At 38.6% G+C, this 17,712-nt stretch overlaps 1 protein-coding gene across 1 annotated transcript; it reads right to left on the reverse strand.

The window, feature by feature from the left end:
* Window positions 1–817: 817 nt before the first annotated feature.
* si:dkey-256h2.1 (uncharacterized protein LOC337520 homolog) lies at window positions 818–16,952 on the reverse strand. Its single transcript, XM_022201229.2, has 12 exons — window positions 16,329–16,952; window positions 14,508–14,647; window positions 13,919–14,094; window positions 11,599–11,759; window positions 11,120–11,260; window positions 9,744–9,865; window positions 9,251–9,419; window positions 7,532–7,677; window positions 5,766–5,890; window positions 5,556–5,682; window positions 4,338–4,471; window positions 818–1,086 (listed from the first exon to the last, which is right to left on the reverse strand). The coding sequence occupies exons 1-12, from the start codon at window positions 16,769–16,771 to the stop codon at window positions 961–963; spliced, it is 2,010 nt and encodes a 669-aa protein (XP_022056921.2). The 5' UTR covers window positions 16,772–16,952; the 3' UTR covers window positions 818–960.
* Window positions 16,953–17,712: the final 760 nt, after the last annotated feature.

The raw sequence follows: 17,712 nt of genomic DNA on the forward strand, positions 1-17,712 counted from the left end.
ACACTTAACTATGCTGTATAAAATGAATAATAAATAAATGTAGTAGACTAGAAAGAACATTATTTGTCTCTCAAATGTGGAGAGGAAGCATAAAGTAGGATAAAATGAAAATACTCAAGTAAAATATATAAAAGCAGGTGCACTTTCCACCACTGCATGCAGTTGGTTGCATTCTACAACTTCATCACTAGATGCCACTGAATTCTACACACTGGGCCTTTAATGCCTTTGTTGTTTTTTTAATACTGTGTAATGTCCTTAAAGAAAAAGCAAAGTAAATAAACATATGCTTTATAATGACATGCTTTGGAGGTAAATGCCCTTATTTTATGTCGCTTAAGACCAAAGCGTCCGCAAAATAAATGCAACATTTTTTTTCACACAAATAAAAATAGCTTTCGCTGCATTTTGCCAACGTAAAAAACAATTAAAACATAATTTAAGCCCTTTTCCAGACAACATGTTTGCAATTTAAACTCATTCAGTGGTGTTGAATGATAGAAAATAACAAAACATGAGTGAGAAGCAGCTGCTCTGTCGCTGAAGAATTTTTCTCCCATAAGAAGCACAAAAGGAAGACGACTGAGAAGCGCTCGCTTCAACCCGTAGTTTCAAATTGGACATGATTACATGTAATTATGGAGGAGAGGCTGCTCTCAGAACAATGCACCTTCTGCTTGAGACACAAAACAAACCCTATGAAGCGCCTGTTTAGCTGTGACGATTCTTCTTGTTGGCTTCAAGGTAACAGCTTGATAGAAATGCAAATGGCCGGTTGTGCCGTGGGAGTGTGACAGGTAATATTTTGCATTAGTAGTAACGTCAGTGCATGTTTTATTATTTACAAGCTGCAAAAATGAAAGAAACAGCAAAAAGGCAGTGAGAAAATAGAAATGTAATCTTTGAATTGATTGTACATTCAGTAAAACATTCATTAATTCAGATCAGCATTGAGTGACATCACTTGTAGAAGACAAGAAAAGAGGACATGATGATGTAACCCGGCTGCTGAGCTGGATTAGGGTCCCGTCCCCCGAACAAGCCGAAATAGACGACAGTGTTGGATTCAGACCCGCTCATGTTCAGCTGAAAGACACAGACAGAACCACACTGTGTCAATACAACAACTTTATGCCATAAAGTAATGAGTCACGGAACTCTTCATCAGCCAGCATGCGGTTTTCACTGCTGACATTTTGTCCCAGCAAGACAAACTGGACAAAACAAGCATGAAACAAACATGGGTCGACTGATAATAGTTTTTAAGGGCTGACACCATCACAACTGTTAGTAATGAAGAAGCCTGATAACCAATATTTAGGACAGATGTGTATTTTCAGGAAATCTTGATGTCGAATACAAAACTGAAATTTCTTTGATTGGCTATTAATCACGACGAGTAACTTTGTGACTACAGACAGAAAAGCCAAAGTAACACATACAAAATTGAACGAGAAATCAGTTTAAAAAGAACAAAAACAAACAAAAAAAACCCCACAATTTTTAGAATCAGAAAAATGCTGAATACTGGATTGAGTAATTAGGGAGGCCAAATATCTGCTCTGAAAAACACCTTTAAAGGCAAAGTACAGGTAACCCAAACACTCGTTACTCAAGCGGCTTCAAAATGTGTAAAATTACAAAGTAAACTAAACCAGTCAGGACAGCATTAAAGACTATCTGTTGGCTCTGAGGGTTTTACAGCAGAAGTTTAAACTGCATTGAAGTTGGCTAAGGACAAAATACTACATCTACTACAAAACCTGCTGCATACATTTTAGAGAAAAGCAGGTATTGTAATAGAAAGTATAGCAAACAAAAGTGCAATTATACAGAAAAGAACTATTACAACATTCATGCTAGCAGCTCTGTGATGCTGCACGTAACATAAATGCTAAATTCTGCTGTCAGATTGATAAAGCTAAGATGGTGACGCCAGCATTTACAGATTAGATCCAAAGTACGCATGAGATTAAATGTGCAGCTATTTGATCATAAAACATGACCCAGGATAATTACATTTTCAACCAGAAGATGGCGCTCTATAATAAGTTGTGGTTATTATGCTCGATTCTGACGGGAAACTTAAATATCTGAAGCAGACTTGGACTTCGTCACGGTGGTGCAACAGGAGAACTCAGACAGTTCCAATACTCTAACATGTCGTGTTCTCTGCTCAGGACAGAAGCAGGTTTACGAGATCCTTATTTAACAATGACCGGTATCAGCACAGACAGAGTGAGAAGGTCACTGCACACAACCAGAGACAGCTCTAGTGCTGCTGTTCAGGCCACTTTGATGGTGGTCTTAACTCATTTTAAAGGCTGCTTGTCTGAGCTTTAAGCGAGTGCTCTGCAGTGACAGTTGGAGCTACAACATTTTATTTAAAAAGATGGTCTCAGTATATGAACAAGAGAAAATCTAATATTTAAATCATAGATATGCAATAATACAGAAAAACAATATGGAGGCTTTACTGTGCGAACTATGTCACTGCACATCCATGACATGATTTATAGACACTGAATGGGATATAGAAAATAATTCACTTCATATTTATTGTGCTCCATGGCAAAAACCAGCATGAACAACCACATATCACTGCCTGTATGTGGTACAGACCATTATTTTGTAAAGCAGGGCCATCATTTTTAAACTACTTGCTGACTCGTTTTACATGACAAGATGACAACACATATCCCTGTTGAATTTCACATCTAAACCGATTCACCGTGAGATGCTGATCGTTGATTGGCAGGAATTCAAAAACAGATTTTTTTTTTTTTAGCTCCAGGAGCGATTAAGACAGCAGTGGATGTTTTAGATTTAAGAGGACAAGTGATTCGCCAGGTCAGCTCACTCTGGTCATATTTTTTCCCTTTAATTTGTTTGTTAATGTCCCTGTAGCAGCCTCAGTGACACATAAAACCAAAAATCTGACATTATGTGTGGCACATAGTGGTGAATTTGACATTCAAAGTCTTGAGGACATGTGACTGTGCTGTACAGGACTGCAGACGACAGGTCGGCATGATTATATCAGCTTTTAGGGTCAATAACTCACTCAGGATAACAGATTTTAATGGATTTACTTCACTCAAGTGCTTTACTTCAGTATGACCTTGATTCCAGGACAGCTCGCTGCTCTGAATATGTGTGTTTGGATGTTTCAGGACTTTCCTACCTTTAAGGCAGTCACTGGTTCATGTGTATTGTACAGAGGTACAACCATTAATCAATTGGTTTTTAACTACTAAATGAATCACTAACTAGTTTGACAATCAATTAAGTAGTCTGAACATTTTTTTAAAGAAATAAAAGTAAAGATTCTGATTCCAGCTTTCTAAACATGAACATGCAAGATGACATTTAACTCTTTACTTGGTTGTTGCACTGCTATTAACATTTGTGTTATGTGCTTTTCAGAAAGCCTGAGTGGAATAACTAGTGCTTAAAGATGCATTAATTACCAACTTTAGCTATAGTGTGGCACCTGTGAACACAACATCCATCTATTATCTATGCACAGCTTAATCCTCTTTAGGGTCATGGGGGCTAGAGTCTGTCCCAGCTGACTTAGGGTGAAGGAAGGGGACACCCTGGACGGGTCATCAGTCTATCACAGGGCTACACAGATGGACAACCAAGCACACTCAAATTTACACCTATTGGCAATTTAGAATCACCAATTAACCTCGGCATGTTTTTGGACTGTGGGAGCAACATGCAAACTCCATACAGAGAGATCCCAGGTCCCGGCTGAGATATGAACCAGGGATTTTCTAGCTGCAAGGCAACAGTGCTAAACATCAATCCACCGTGCAGCCCGTAAACACAACAGTGAAATAAAATCACTTAATTTTTATGAAGTTAATATGTCAAACTTCCTGTTTCGTATTTACATATTCAGCAGATTTGGAGCAACGTTGTTACTGATAATGAGTCTGTTTACCGTTCACCTCAAAAATCTAAGTTCTTTCTGAAGCTGTCAAGTTTCCACTTTTCGGTAGACGCTAACTGTGTCTGTGCAGTTTAGTGCTGTGGAGGTAGTGTAGAAATAGCTTTTAGAGCTTGTTCCCCCCTCCAAAAAAACTACACCAGTTATGACAGTGATGCTATAAAATCCAAAGACCACTTAACATTAAACCACCTCACATGTGATGATGCTCCGTGGATTGGTCACTTAGAGTAATAACAAATCTTACACGGCATGTTATAATTTAATTTTTATTTACAAAAATATTCATCCTAAGCAGCGATAAATAACAGTAATTGTACACCAAATGACAAAGTTTGAGACCAATGATGCCCTGAAGGCTAATCGATATGTTTCTAACCTGTTTGGTGATGTCGATCCTCCAGGGGCTGACCTGTAGTCCATCACACCAGCCTCCTCGTCCATACAGCCACGTGCCGTGTTCATTCGGTACGGCGCCTTCTTTGACCCGCATCGCACAACCCAGAGCTGTTCCTGTTCTCGCAAAGTGACAACAAAATGTATATATTGTCAAATTAGAAGCATACCATCAACCAGTCCATGGATTTGTTATTTCAAGGGTGGACTAGCGTGATTCTCAGTAACTGTCTGAAAAGTCTTCATTTGATCCAAAATGTTCCGGCGAGAGTACTATAGAGAGATCATATATCCGTTTCTAGATTAAGTTTCCCTCCTTTTGCTCCCTTTGAAATCAAATCCTTTAATGAACCAGGGCTCCTAATGACCAAGCTCCTTCTTGGTGCATGCAAGTTGTGCATGCAGTTTTTCCTCCCCACGAGTGCTCACGAGAGGAATTATTGTTGTATTGTATGATTTTCTCTTTATTATATAATATCGCAAGGTCTTGATCTCTACAAAGTGCCCTGAGATGACTTGTGTTGTGATTTAGGGCTAAATAAAAACTGAATTTAATTGAATAGGATGAATGAATATGACACATTTTGGATGATGACAATAAATGACCCTATGTTTTGAAAAATTGTACAACAGTGCACAGTGAGCTCCGTGAATTTGTAAAAGACATTTTTCATTATTTTCTGAATTTATTAGAATAAAAATTTGATTAACAAAAACACTTTAAAGGTTAGAGAAGAGCAGCCAAAACAATCAGAAGTTTGCTAATGAAATAAAAAATTACAGATTTTTATCGTATTGTTTATTATTATTACTCATTGCTCTACATATGAACTATTATTGTATCTAAATGTGGTACTTGTTATATCATTATTCAACATGAGATTTTAAACTTTAAAAATTCACTGTCTCGTTGATTTAGTCAGTTTAAAAAAAACAAAAAAACTTAAGTTGCTTCTTGACCAACTTTCTTATCTCAAGATCTATTTAGTGGCTGTTCTAGAGAGTGAAATGATAACCTTTTAATTGTGTCTTACAATTTCTAGTTTTCATTTTGCTTAACTTAATAGCCACACCAGTAGTCCTTAAAGCGCTCTGACTCTGGGAATTTAAACATCTACAAAGCTCTCAGGCTTAATTTGCTCAAGAAGGCCCTGTGAAGGACAGAAAGCACCAGATCAACCAATAAACATCTTTTCCTCACCTGCAGAATCAAATATGCGGCTGTTGTTATAAACAGCGTTGATCAAGAAGTGGTGGGAGGTGACACAGAATTCTCCGCAGCCGTTCTCATCGCTGCCGTGTCCTGTGATGACGGCAAGAAGCTCCACCTGGAAACAGACCGGCAACCGATGAGAAGCTGCACAGACGGGACGCACAGGGTCGTAAACATCTGGTGATCCTAATCTGATACCTTTTTTGTTGATGCCGGGACGGGGAATTTGATTGGCTGGTACTTCTTGTTGTAGTTTTTGTCAAAGGTTCCCCCCTTGTACAGTGATGTCACCAAGAAGGGGTGAAGCTTCTCCACATAGTTAGCTGTGATAGAGAAACCTTTAGAAATGCAGCTGGAAGCATTGCAGAGCCGTGTAACACAACATCATAACATCAGGATAAAAAGAAATTAAAAAAAGAAAATCAACAAATCAAACATAGAAAAAGGGCTGAAATGAAAGACAGAAAAATGTAATTGCTTGTGTGCTTTTATTTTTGTTAAAATACTGCTTTCCTTATTTATGTGCTGTTTATCTGAATATGTTTCAGAGACAGAATGAGATTTAAAATCAAGTAAGTGATTTATCAAACTCTGAAATATTTAACAGCTGCAGCCCTTCATGGTTCAAAGACATTTTCACACTTTACTACTGTACTGTATACTGGGTTTACTGGATTATTATATGTTCATATTCTTGGATTATTTGTGTATATGGTTCTAAATCTTATTTTTAACAATAATTTAATGGATCATTTATATTTAGTTGTTAATTTAATTCACTCATTTTTAACGTATCCAATTCAAATAGACAGTTAAATAAAAAACGAACAAAAAAAATCAGAAAGCAAGTTTATTCAAATGAGGCTGAAGCCACAGCTTACTACACCTGCCTTTTAGCATTCATAATTTTGTTCCTTCAGGTTTATACATTGAAATGTATATTTTTATACCAAAAAGCTCCAAATAAAAATTCATTTACACACATCAGTGTTCCAACTTGAGTACTGTATTTGTTAAAGATGGCATTTGAAATTTTAAAAATCAATTTAGTTTTACACATTTCCCTAGTTGCCACAAATTACCTTCTTTGAATGGAAATTAAAAACACCATCAACTTTACAAAATGACTTCAGCTCCATCTATGCTTTGCTGAATGTTTTGACTACATATGTATTTACATTAACCTTTCAGTACTATTTTTGCTGTTACCTGGATTTTCCTGCATATTTTGTAGCTTAAACGTTCCATTTCTCACCGTTCCTGGTATTAGTTGATGTGACAAGCCCAGGTGTGGCTCATCAGCTGACGACCCTCCACCTGCACAGGTGTTCCTGTCTTTCTGGAGCTGAGGGTCGTCAGCTGATGAGCCACACCTGGGATCGAGTGGCTCAACTCCAGTAAACCTGCTCACTCTTACTGCAGCTTGCTGACAGGAGCTGCTGCCTGCAGCAGCTTGTGGGCTTTCCGTTTGTGGTTTGTTGTGCACATTGTGGATTGTTCGGTTACAATAAAATAATTTTTAGTCACCACACTGTGCTTGTCTCCCTGTTTTGTTGCAGCCTTCACGCCAGGCCGTAACAGTTAATATCATCTGGAAGCTCGTCATTTATTATATGTCTTGGCAGTTCCCCGTTGATTGCAGTGATCCTGTTTGCTTACGTGTTTCTATACTGATTGTTTTTTTTCAATGTATATTTATGTTTACATTTTTATTTATTACCTATTTTATTATATTTTTTATTGTCCATGTTTTAGAGTGTCAGTAGAGGGACGACTTATCCTCAGATTTGTGTTGATACACACTTCACAGTTTGACAACCTCTGATATGAAACAAATTTTAGATTTTGACACTTTTCTGTCTCTCAAAATAAAAACTATATTGAAGATGCACAACAGTTATGACGCATTTCCCAGATTTCCTGCTGCAGTGTGACTGAGCCATCAGCGTTGTCACAGTTTGTACCTGTCTGATTGGTGACACTGAATCTCAGGTTGAGGGAGACGATCCAAGGCATCGCCCACGGCACCGTCTTCATCGTGAAGGTGCATCTATTTCTGTCCAGCAGCGGGATTAGAGGGGACACATCTGTCAGCCAGTGCCCGATACCTCTGGGAAAATAACACACACAATCATGTCAGACACATGAACTACCACAACATACATAGACATAGAAAAGACATTTTTGACCATTTTTGATACAACCTGGTAACGTGGCTAAAATCAATATGATTTTAAGAGAATATTTTTCCGCTCAAGGCAGTGCACTGAGATCAAAAGTTTCAAAATAATATCACACTGAACAAAACTCTTAAAGTTTCAAAGAGGTTTAAATTGGATCATCGCCAGAAAAATCTGCCTATTTTACCTATTTGCTCAACAGCACATTTCCACCAAATTTTACCTGATACGTTTATTCTGGATTGGAATCAAATTAACACTCAAACTAAAGATGATAAAATGGCACGAATGTATTTCTAGTTTATCTTCTGACTGACGCTAAAATGGGGAGTGCTTTGGTGTTAAAACAATATAAATTCCTTACTTAAATTCACTACCATTCAAAAGTTTGGGCCCATGTAGAAATGTCCTTATTTCTGGAGCAAAAGCATTTGTTTTCAATGAAGATAACACTAAATGAATCAGAAATATAGTCTAGACATTGTTAATGTGGTAAATGACTACTCTAGCAGGAAACGGCTGATTTTAATGGAATATCTACATAGTTGTACAGAGGAACATTTCCAGAAACCATCACTCCTGTGTTCTAATGCTGCAATGTGTTAGCCAATAGTGTTGAAAGGCTAATTGATGATTAGAAAAGCTTTGCGCAGGGCTAAATGTAGAGACAAACAATCACATTCACACATATGGACAGCTTAGAATGAACAATTAACCTCTGTAGATTTTTTGACTTTTGGACCAGAGGAAGCCGGAGAAAACACACGCATGCCCAGGAGAACATGCAAACTCCATGAAGAAAGATCCCAGGTCCAGGCCAGGACACAAAGAGGGGATCTGCTAGCTGCAAGGCAACAGTGCTAACCACCAAGTCACTGTGCAGCTTCACGTTACAAATGTGTTAAACAAATAAAAATATTAAGGCGAAGACCCTGCAATATGATTTATTATACAGATTAGCCTGACTAATAACATTGCTGAGGTTAAGCAGCTACAATATTACACACTCGACCCAATTACCTGACTAATTTAAATATTTGGTTCAATACACTTACAGAATTATACATGGAAAACCCAAAGAATCCTAAATCATTGCATTTCAGCTCAGAGAGTCAATGAAAACAGGTGCTAAATGTAAAATTCACTGAGCATCTATCAGATATTTTGTCAATCTGGAAAACACATTCATTGTTTACTTGCCAGTGACGGAAAAAAAATTCTTCTGGATTTTCTGTTGCTAAAGATGTAGTGCTACATAAATAGTAATAAACAAATTCATTTTAAAAAGGTGTTTAGACCTTGAATGTGCTACAGTTTAATTTACTTGTGTCTTAGTTTATTTTTCAACAGTGTGTCAGAAAAAATATGGACATTAACTGTTCCTTTTTAAGCCCCCAATTCAGACAGATGACAGAATTTAAGAGCCTGTACAAAAACTGCTGACTGTTACCAATAGTCTTTCTCAGTCAGTTTTTGTCGGTGAGTTTTACATCCTCCTCTCACCTACGGAAGGCGGTGATCCATCGGCCCAGCTCCGTGTTGCAGTACGGACCGAGGGGATCGCAGCAGACAAACAGCTGCACCGTGTGGTCCCACTGAGCACAGGACGTGTCTCTCCTTCCGGGACACGACAGCGACGCATCGAGCTCCAGAGTGTCGAAGTTTAATGAGCCTGCAGATGAGCATGAAGCAGAAACGGCAGTAACATCAAAACACTGAACATACCAAGTGCTCACCTCATGCTGCATTATGGCACATTCTTATGAGAGAAAGCAGGAGTTCACGCTGATGCTCTAACACGTCTTCATGCTAAGGCTGTCCAATAAAAAAATAACACATCATCAGACCTTAATCTGCCTCCCAGTCCTCTTGTGCCACAGCTGTATTTAACACTTTAAATTTTATTGCACATTTATGCGATAATTCATTTCTGTGGTGTAACCCAAACCTAATTAAAGCAGCCCAAGTGTCTCCCAGATAATGTTGATGGAGTTACCCAAAGGCAGGTCGATTGTGGCCACCGCTCCTTTGTCCCCCTGCATTTGGACTTTATCAAAAACAGGAAAAACCTTGGCGCGGCTTTGGAGTTTGTTCTGCAGATCTGTAGAGAAATCAAACCTGGAGACAAAGCTAAAAGTCAGTGATGCACACTGAAAAACAAAAATACAGTCTGTAGAGATGCTGTGATGGTGGGAATACACATCAATCAATAGCCGCCTCCATCAAAGTTGTTACTCTTTCATTACCGTTTATTGGGTTTGTTTGTCAGCAAGATTACACACAAACTACTTTGCCAAAGATTATAAAAATGGTGGAGAGTAGGAGCAAAGACAAAAGAACAATCTATAACATTTTGTGGATCTTATAAAGGTTGCAAAATAAAAAAACAGCTCACCAGAACAATTATCAAACACAGAAATTTCCTCCCGGTGCACCTCAATGTTGCCTTTCATGTCATCCAAATATATACTTTTTTTACTTTTTAAAGAAATAATAAAACAACATCAAAACTTACTACAATTTTCTGTAATTGATAATTATAAGACCTTCTTAAGGGTAGATGTGTACTGATTGTAAATCTGCACATCACCTCTCAGGTAAATGACCTCTGGCCTAAATCATAGTTCACATTTTTAAAACTGCTGCTGTTTGTAATGATGCACAACTGCAACCCTTGATTGAAGCTCATACTGCTACTTTCTTCTTACATAGATAACAAACCTGGAATCTCCCAGCTTAGTCATTTTCAGACATGTGATAGGCCACGTTGCTGGCTTTATCAATCCAATAAACTAACGGCATTCTGTCATTCAGACAAAGGTCACTTTTCCATGTTTTCCACAGCTTTATTCAGATGCATAATTTCGCAATAACACACAAAAGCCTAACTCTAAAGTAATATTAGCTTCAAAATGTCCAAATAATTACTAGCCTAGTCTATGTATGGATCAATTAACAGTGAAAACAACAACTATTTTACCAACAGCAAAAGAAGAACAGTGTGACTTGCTGTTAGATCCTGATCCATCCTGTCTCCATAATATATAATTATAAGTAATTCATAAAGTTACTGCTGCTGTTTCCCATGCATAAATGTACCAGCTCTCTAACTTTACAGACACTCATCTTGATCCTGCTGCTGTCTGATATTTATTAAACTCAGAGGAAAGACTCCTACAAACAGATGGAAGCGACAACTAAACCGTGACTCTGAGTACGACAGCTCACAGAAGTCCTTCTAGGTCCAACCTGGTGAAATTACTGCCCCGACTAAGACCCGGTTGCTCATTTAGACAAGCATTCTGCCCCCGTCACATTAATAGAGAGGAATCAATGTCTGACAGGCTATACAGTATCATCTCTTCGTCTTACCACTGGGCCTGCCAGTTGACGAAGCTGAATGTAGGATAGAGGAACCAGCCCATCTCAGCCAGCGCCCCCTGCTGGTCAATACTGATGAAGTAGTTTGGGGATGGTGTGGTCTGGAAGGACACGTTCACCTGCTGCCCAAACCTATGGAACAAATTCAAGTATTATACCAGCTTCAGATGGGTAATGTGAAAAATAAAGGTCAAATTTTTACAAAAGGATCGCTCAAAATTGAAACAAATGAACTAAAATCCCTCAAATAACCAAAAATGACACTTTTAAATCCCTGCTCATTCATTCATATTGTAGGAAGCATCAGATAAAGCTGTGACAGAGCTAAATGAGAAGGTCACTTAGAGAAGGGCCAATCAGGATTTTGAGAGTCTTTACTCTAACCTTTTAAAAGCACAGGTAATCTAGGTAGAAGGATGTAGAGCATCAACATCAGGAGGCTTTTAATTCTGCAGCTGAGCTCATCTTACCTGAGCGCCTGAGCAACCGAAGGCTCGTGATGCACCATGGCAGCCGGGATGCCCAGCTGGGAGTAGCATTCATCCCCCACACAGTTCATGTCCTGGATTGGGTTACCAGGAAGGGAATAGACGAGGACACCAGAGGCGTTGGATTTGGCCATGCTCTGAACCTGAAAGAAAACCATTCAGAGGGAATTTTAATACTACTCTCCTAACCTGTCCTTATACCCATTAGAAACTCACTCACTCACTCACTCACTCACTCACTCACTCACTCACTCACTCACTCACTCACTCACTCACTCACTCACTCACTATTGCAGTATTTGAATGCAATGATATTTTCTAATCTTGGTGCTCTCAAGTGAGTCACTTAAAAACCAATGAGATCACTTCATAAACAAGCCTAAAAAACAGATTGGAAATCACTAAAGCATCATTGTGAAATACCAAAAAATCCAATTTTGACCTGAAACGTGGAGCTTGTTTCAGAGTACTGCACCTCCACTGTGGAAAACATCTGGACAACTTTAAAGACTAGGGTTTAAAGACCTACTGCTTGAAGAGAGTATAAATTCCCTAAAAGACATTCTGCATTTGTAAAATCTGCATTGTCATTTGATGCTACTAAAGAATGAAGCAAGCCCATTGAAAGTCTAAAAACATGTAGACTTTCATATTATTTGTAATGATGCAAAAAAATTACCTTAAGAAACACAGAGATCTCTACTTAATGTTTACACACTAATGGGATAGTGTGTGGGTGTGTGTGTGTGAGTGTGCATGGACGGGTAATTATAGCGGTTGTGGGGACCTAATGTCCTCACAACCATAGGAAAACCAAAAAAAATGTAATTTGTGGGGACCTCATTTGGGTCCCCATACAGGGAAACAGTGTTTTCTTGGCCATGTTGTTGTTACTGAAAAAAGCAAAAGTGCAAAAACGTTTCTTTAGGGTTAGGCATTGTTTTGGTCTGGGTTAAGGTTAGGGTTAGGGTAAGGGTTAGGGGTTAGATATGACTGGGAGTCAACGGTAAGTCTCCACGGGAATAGCAGAACCAGACATGTATGTGTGTGTGTGTGTGTGTGTGTGTGTGTGTGTGTGTGTGTGTGTGTGTGTGTGTGTGTGTGTGTGTGTGTGTGTGTGTGTGTGTGTGTGTGTGTGTGTGTGTGTGTACTGTGTCGAGCTGCTTTCTTCAAAACATTGAGGCATTCAGTCAACAAGCATATAAAACAGACAAAAGCAGAAAGTTCTTACTTGGTTGGCATTTTTGCTTGAAAGCAGTCATCAAAAATAGATTCTTGTCCATCAACAAATCACCAAATTGACTAAACACAATGTCATCAAATCATAAAACTACACAACATATTCAGATTTTACCTGAATTCCCTGTTTTTGTTGAATCCCCGAAGGGATTGGAACAGAACTGTAACTGCCCTTTATAACACTGTCTGGACTGCATATTCCACACTTAAATATTTGGAGGAAGAGGGCATTGTTGATCCTTTTGTTTGAGAAAATGGCTTAGTGAGTTAAGACTTGTGCTGAAATGTCAATTTATCAACTAGGCCGAGTTGCCAGAAGTTCAGCTGACATTTTTAAATCAGATCTAATCAAAGATTACTTTGTGTTTCCTCTGCTTGATATCACATCTTATGCTGCTTGGTGCACACAAGTGGAACAATCTGCCAGTGGAGATTAAACTTTCACCAAATGTAGACACTTTTAAATCCTGGTTTAAAACATTTATTTTCTCATGCGCCTATACAGAAAATCTGCACGTTATCGTTTAACTATCTGCACCTCACTATAATGCTCTTAATGTTTTATGTAAAGCACTTTGAACTGTCTTGGACATGAAGGGTGCTATACAAATAAACTTGCCTTGCCTTGGAAAGGGTGGCTTGACTACTCATCATGACACTGAAAATTTCTGAAGGTATTTTCCCTGATTTCTGACATATTTTTAGACATATGCATCAAAGACGTAACCCCATATAAATAACTATTAATCAATAAAGAAAATGTGCTAGTTGCAGGCTTAAAAACATGACTGTATTGTCTGTATAATTGCAGGCTACCCAGTGTCAAAGACAGAGATGTGCCAAACACTAACATGTGTAAAAACTGTTCACACTTCCGCAATAAAAGCTTTTTTTTTTTGACAAAGCCTAATTCCTGTTAGCAGGTTACTGCTTTAAATATCCAATAGGTTTAAAGTCTCCCAACAGAACTGTCTAGATACTGTTTTTCTGAATCTTAAGGGCAACATCATAGATTTTTACAAGCTGGGAGCAACAATCATCTTTAAAGTCTACAGTCACTGACCTTGGTGAAGAAGGAGCAGCTGCCCTCAGACACCCAGGCCACAGCACCCGCCACCGACGGGGACGGTTCACACCCGTCTCCTGCATCAATCAGCGGATAGGACTTCGGATCCCAGCGTGCCATGAGCCAGTCGTACCGGGCATCGAGTCTCTTGATAATTATAGGCATGTTCCACCCTGCAAAAGGAAAAAGGAAAATTAGAACAGAAAAATGTCCTTGAGAGTTTTAATATTACTGATTAAAGCTGCAATGAGTAAAACCAGTAAAACTAAACAGTCAAAAGTCTGATTTAAGCTGTCTAAGTTCAAATATTTTCTTGTTTCTTTGCTCCTCTTTGACAGTAAACAGAACATATTTGAGTTGAGAAACACTGATTTTTTAGAAATGATTTGACATGAAAAAGAGCAAACATCTAATCAATTAAAGAAGAAAATAATGGACCGATTAATTAACAATTGAAACGATCACTAGTTGCAGCCTTGTTACGGATTCTACCATCATACAGACTCAACTTCACAGACGCTCTTATACTAGGATGTAAAGCAACAATCAGCTGCACAATCTGACACCCATGAAGACGCGTTCTTACCCTCACAGGTGAAAACCGCCTGGGAAAGACCACAGTTGTGCCCTATGCAGCTCCAGTAGTAAAGCACATTGGGGATCCAGTTACCCAGAGCGAAGACCGGCACCGGAGAGAAGTGCAGTCTGGACAGAACCTCCTTATTTCTGCAGAAAAATGCAGAAGGATAAATGTGGTTGTTTTAGACATAAGAGCACAGATAGTTATAGTTGTTTATATAGTGAAAGCCTTCTATCAGCAACTACAAACACACAGTATAATTAGTCACAAAAAAGTCAAAATGTTCAAGTAATGTAAAAACTGTTTCTAAATGAAGCCAAAAAAAATAAAAATGCATCCAAAGACAATTCTGTCTGAAACAGCGTGATGCAGCGAGACATTTGTTGATCTTGTTCTTATTATGCCAAATACGGCATTGTCTGAGATTTTTGTGTTGCAATAGATGAGGGAGGAAAGAAATGTGAATACTTAACTGGGTACTTTCCACTTGTGACTGCACTTCCTTGTTTTCAGGGTGGATTGTCTGTTTGGCTGCAGTAGGTGCCTCTACTTGTAGAATTTTTTGGACTGTTTTACTGCTCAAATTAACTTGAAACTTAACTTGGAAAAAAAAAACAAAATACTGAAATAGTGTTGTACGATACATGTGCTTCATTTAAGTCTGCACATTTATGGTTCGTTATAATTAGATTTTATTAAATTTACAATTTAGAAAATTGTGGCTCACACTGTATGATATAATATAATATAATATAATATAATATAATATAATATAATATAATATAATAATCAAACTTTCCTAAATAGTCTCCAGGTCGGAATTATCGTTGTTCAAGTGCAATACATTTGTTCACTTTCAGTTCACTTTTGGTGCAATACATCTGTTTACTCTTACTTTCACTTCACTTTTCATTGGGAATGGCATGGCTCAGTAGGTAGAGTGGCCATCTTGTAAGTGGAAGGTTGCCGGTTTGATCCTCAGCCCGTCAAGCTCATGTCAAGGTCTCCCTGAGCAAGACACCTAACTCCTAATTGCTCCTGGTAGATTGTGGTTAGCAGCTTCCACCATCAGTGTGTGAATGGGTGAATGTGATGTATCATGTAAAGTGCTTTGGATAAAAGTGCTATATAAATACAACCATTTTATCTGTTTACATTCATATATTTTTTTAGACATTATTCCTTATTATCTACTTAGACACTTCACACACTTAAACATTTTGCGTTTTGCACTTCTTTTTGACCTCTATTTCCCCATCAACCCCGATGTAATTGTGTATATTCCACTAACCTTTGTTTATTGTATTGTAGTCAGGTAAAAAAAAATCCTTTGGGAATAATAAAGTTGACTGTATCTTATCTTATCTTTAAATCTGCCAGAAGATACATTTTAGAGATAAATTTTATTATTTTCATTTTTTTATATACAGCTTTTGGGTGTTATAGTATTATATTGTTTTGAAAATATATTTATATATTTTATACACTGCATATCAAGAACATCGGGTCGGTTTTCTTTAGATATTCTGGAAGACATTTGGCTGATGGCACTTATCTATCTATCTTTCTATCTATCTGTCTGTCTGTCTGTCTGTCTGTCTGTCTATCTATCTATCTATCTATCTATCTATCTATCTATCTATCTAGTTAGTTGACAATATTTCACTTTCTTCTTGCCCTTCTGTATAACATTTCTACTTGCCAAACTAATAGGGTTTTGATTGTGCTACTTTATTACAGTGCTTATAACACCATAAATACTGCAGTTTTCTGTAAGGGTGGCCCAGTACGACCCCTGTCCCACAGCAGCGACCCCTCCCCGGTCACCTGTGCATGGCGGCCCGCTGCAGCTGCTCCCTCATCCAGAGAGCATCGCTGACCGCGGAGTCGTCCAGAGACACGAAGAGCACCTGAGTGCTGGCCGGTAGATCCTCCACCAGGCTGCTCAGGGAGGACTCGGAGCTCCACAGACACTCCAGAAACCCTGACTTGTTGGTGAAGGCGTGAATGACCAGGGGTCCCCTCAGGGCACCGGGCTGGTACACGAACTCCCCGTCCAGAGTCGGGACCTTAAAGGCGGCAGCGAGGTCACCCGGCTCCGGCCCTGCGGAGGACGGCGGGCTGGATCCGAAGATGCCCCTGTTGCTCTGTGAACCCCGGGTCACCTCATCTTCCCCCAGTGTCGTCCGTGTCAGCGCAGCCTCAGTCACATGATGTGTCACAGCAAGCAGGAGACATAACAGCACAGACTGTAAAGGCAGCACAGTCATGTTTCCGCTGCCAGAGAGTGTCCGTGAACTCACCACAAACAGTCCGGTCCCAGCATTACCAGAACAGACTTTATCTCAACTTAAAGACCGAGCTGCAGCTTAATTTTAATGACAGCCTCCTTCCTTCTTCCTTATCCTCACATCCACATTTGAGCTGGAGGCGGGCCGTGCTGCTGTCTACGGCGGCCCCACAGGGACAGAAAGGACAAAAAAGGGATCCTGAAAACGAGATTTTCTTTGGTTTTCAAACAAACTCGGGATATTTAACTTTTGAAAGAAGCATGTGTAAATATATTGTAGTATTAAAAGATAATAAAATAATAATACAATAATAACAATAATAGCAATAGCAACAATAATAATAGTAGAGGTGGAAGAGAAGCCAACAGTGATGGTTTTGTGCACTAAGGGCAAACAGTACTGCAATTATACCTACATTTCAATAGTGTACCATTTGACCAGAACTATGTAGATATCTACTCCCCAACAATTCAGTTGTTACCATTTTTTGTTATAAAAACAAACTTCAACAAAATTTTCGACTTAACATTTATCTATTGATATGCTCAACTCCTTGTTTCCATACAGGCATGAACCTTTGTCTTTGTACTAAACTGGTAGCACAATATATGAAAACTTGTTGAAAATAAAACTTGTTTTACAGAAAATACGAATACTAGTACAGTATGACTTAAGAGTTAGTACTACTAGTACTAACTCTTAAGTCATTGAAGATGTACTAGTGAGAATGACCAGAAAACTGAGAAGTCTTTTTATTCCTCCAGAACAGCAAGAAAAAAGCAAAGAGCTGATAATTTAAAGTGTTACAATCCTAAATGTCTTGTATTTCACATGTGTGAGTCAAAAGGTATAAGGAGCTCTGAGGATTGTGGCAAGATCAATCCAACTATCGCAATATTCAGTTTTAGTCTGCCTAGTGA

Source organism: Acanthochromis polyacanthus, chromosome 12, assembly GCF_021347895.1.
Source record: "Acanthochromis polyacanthus isolate Apoly-LR-REF ecotype Palm Island chromosome 12, KAUST_Apoly_ChrSc, whole genome shotgun sequence".
Taxonomy (NCBI): Eukaryota; Metazoa; Chordata; class Actinopteri; family Pomacentridae; genus Acanthochromis; species Acanthochromis polyacanthus.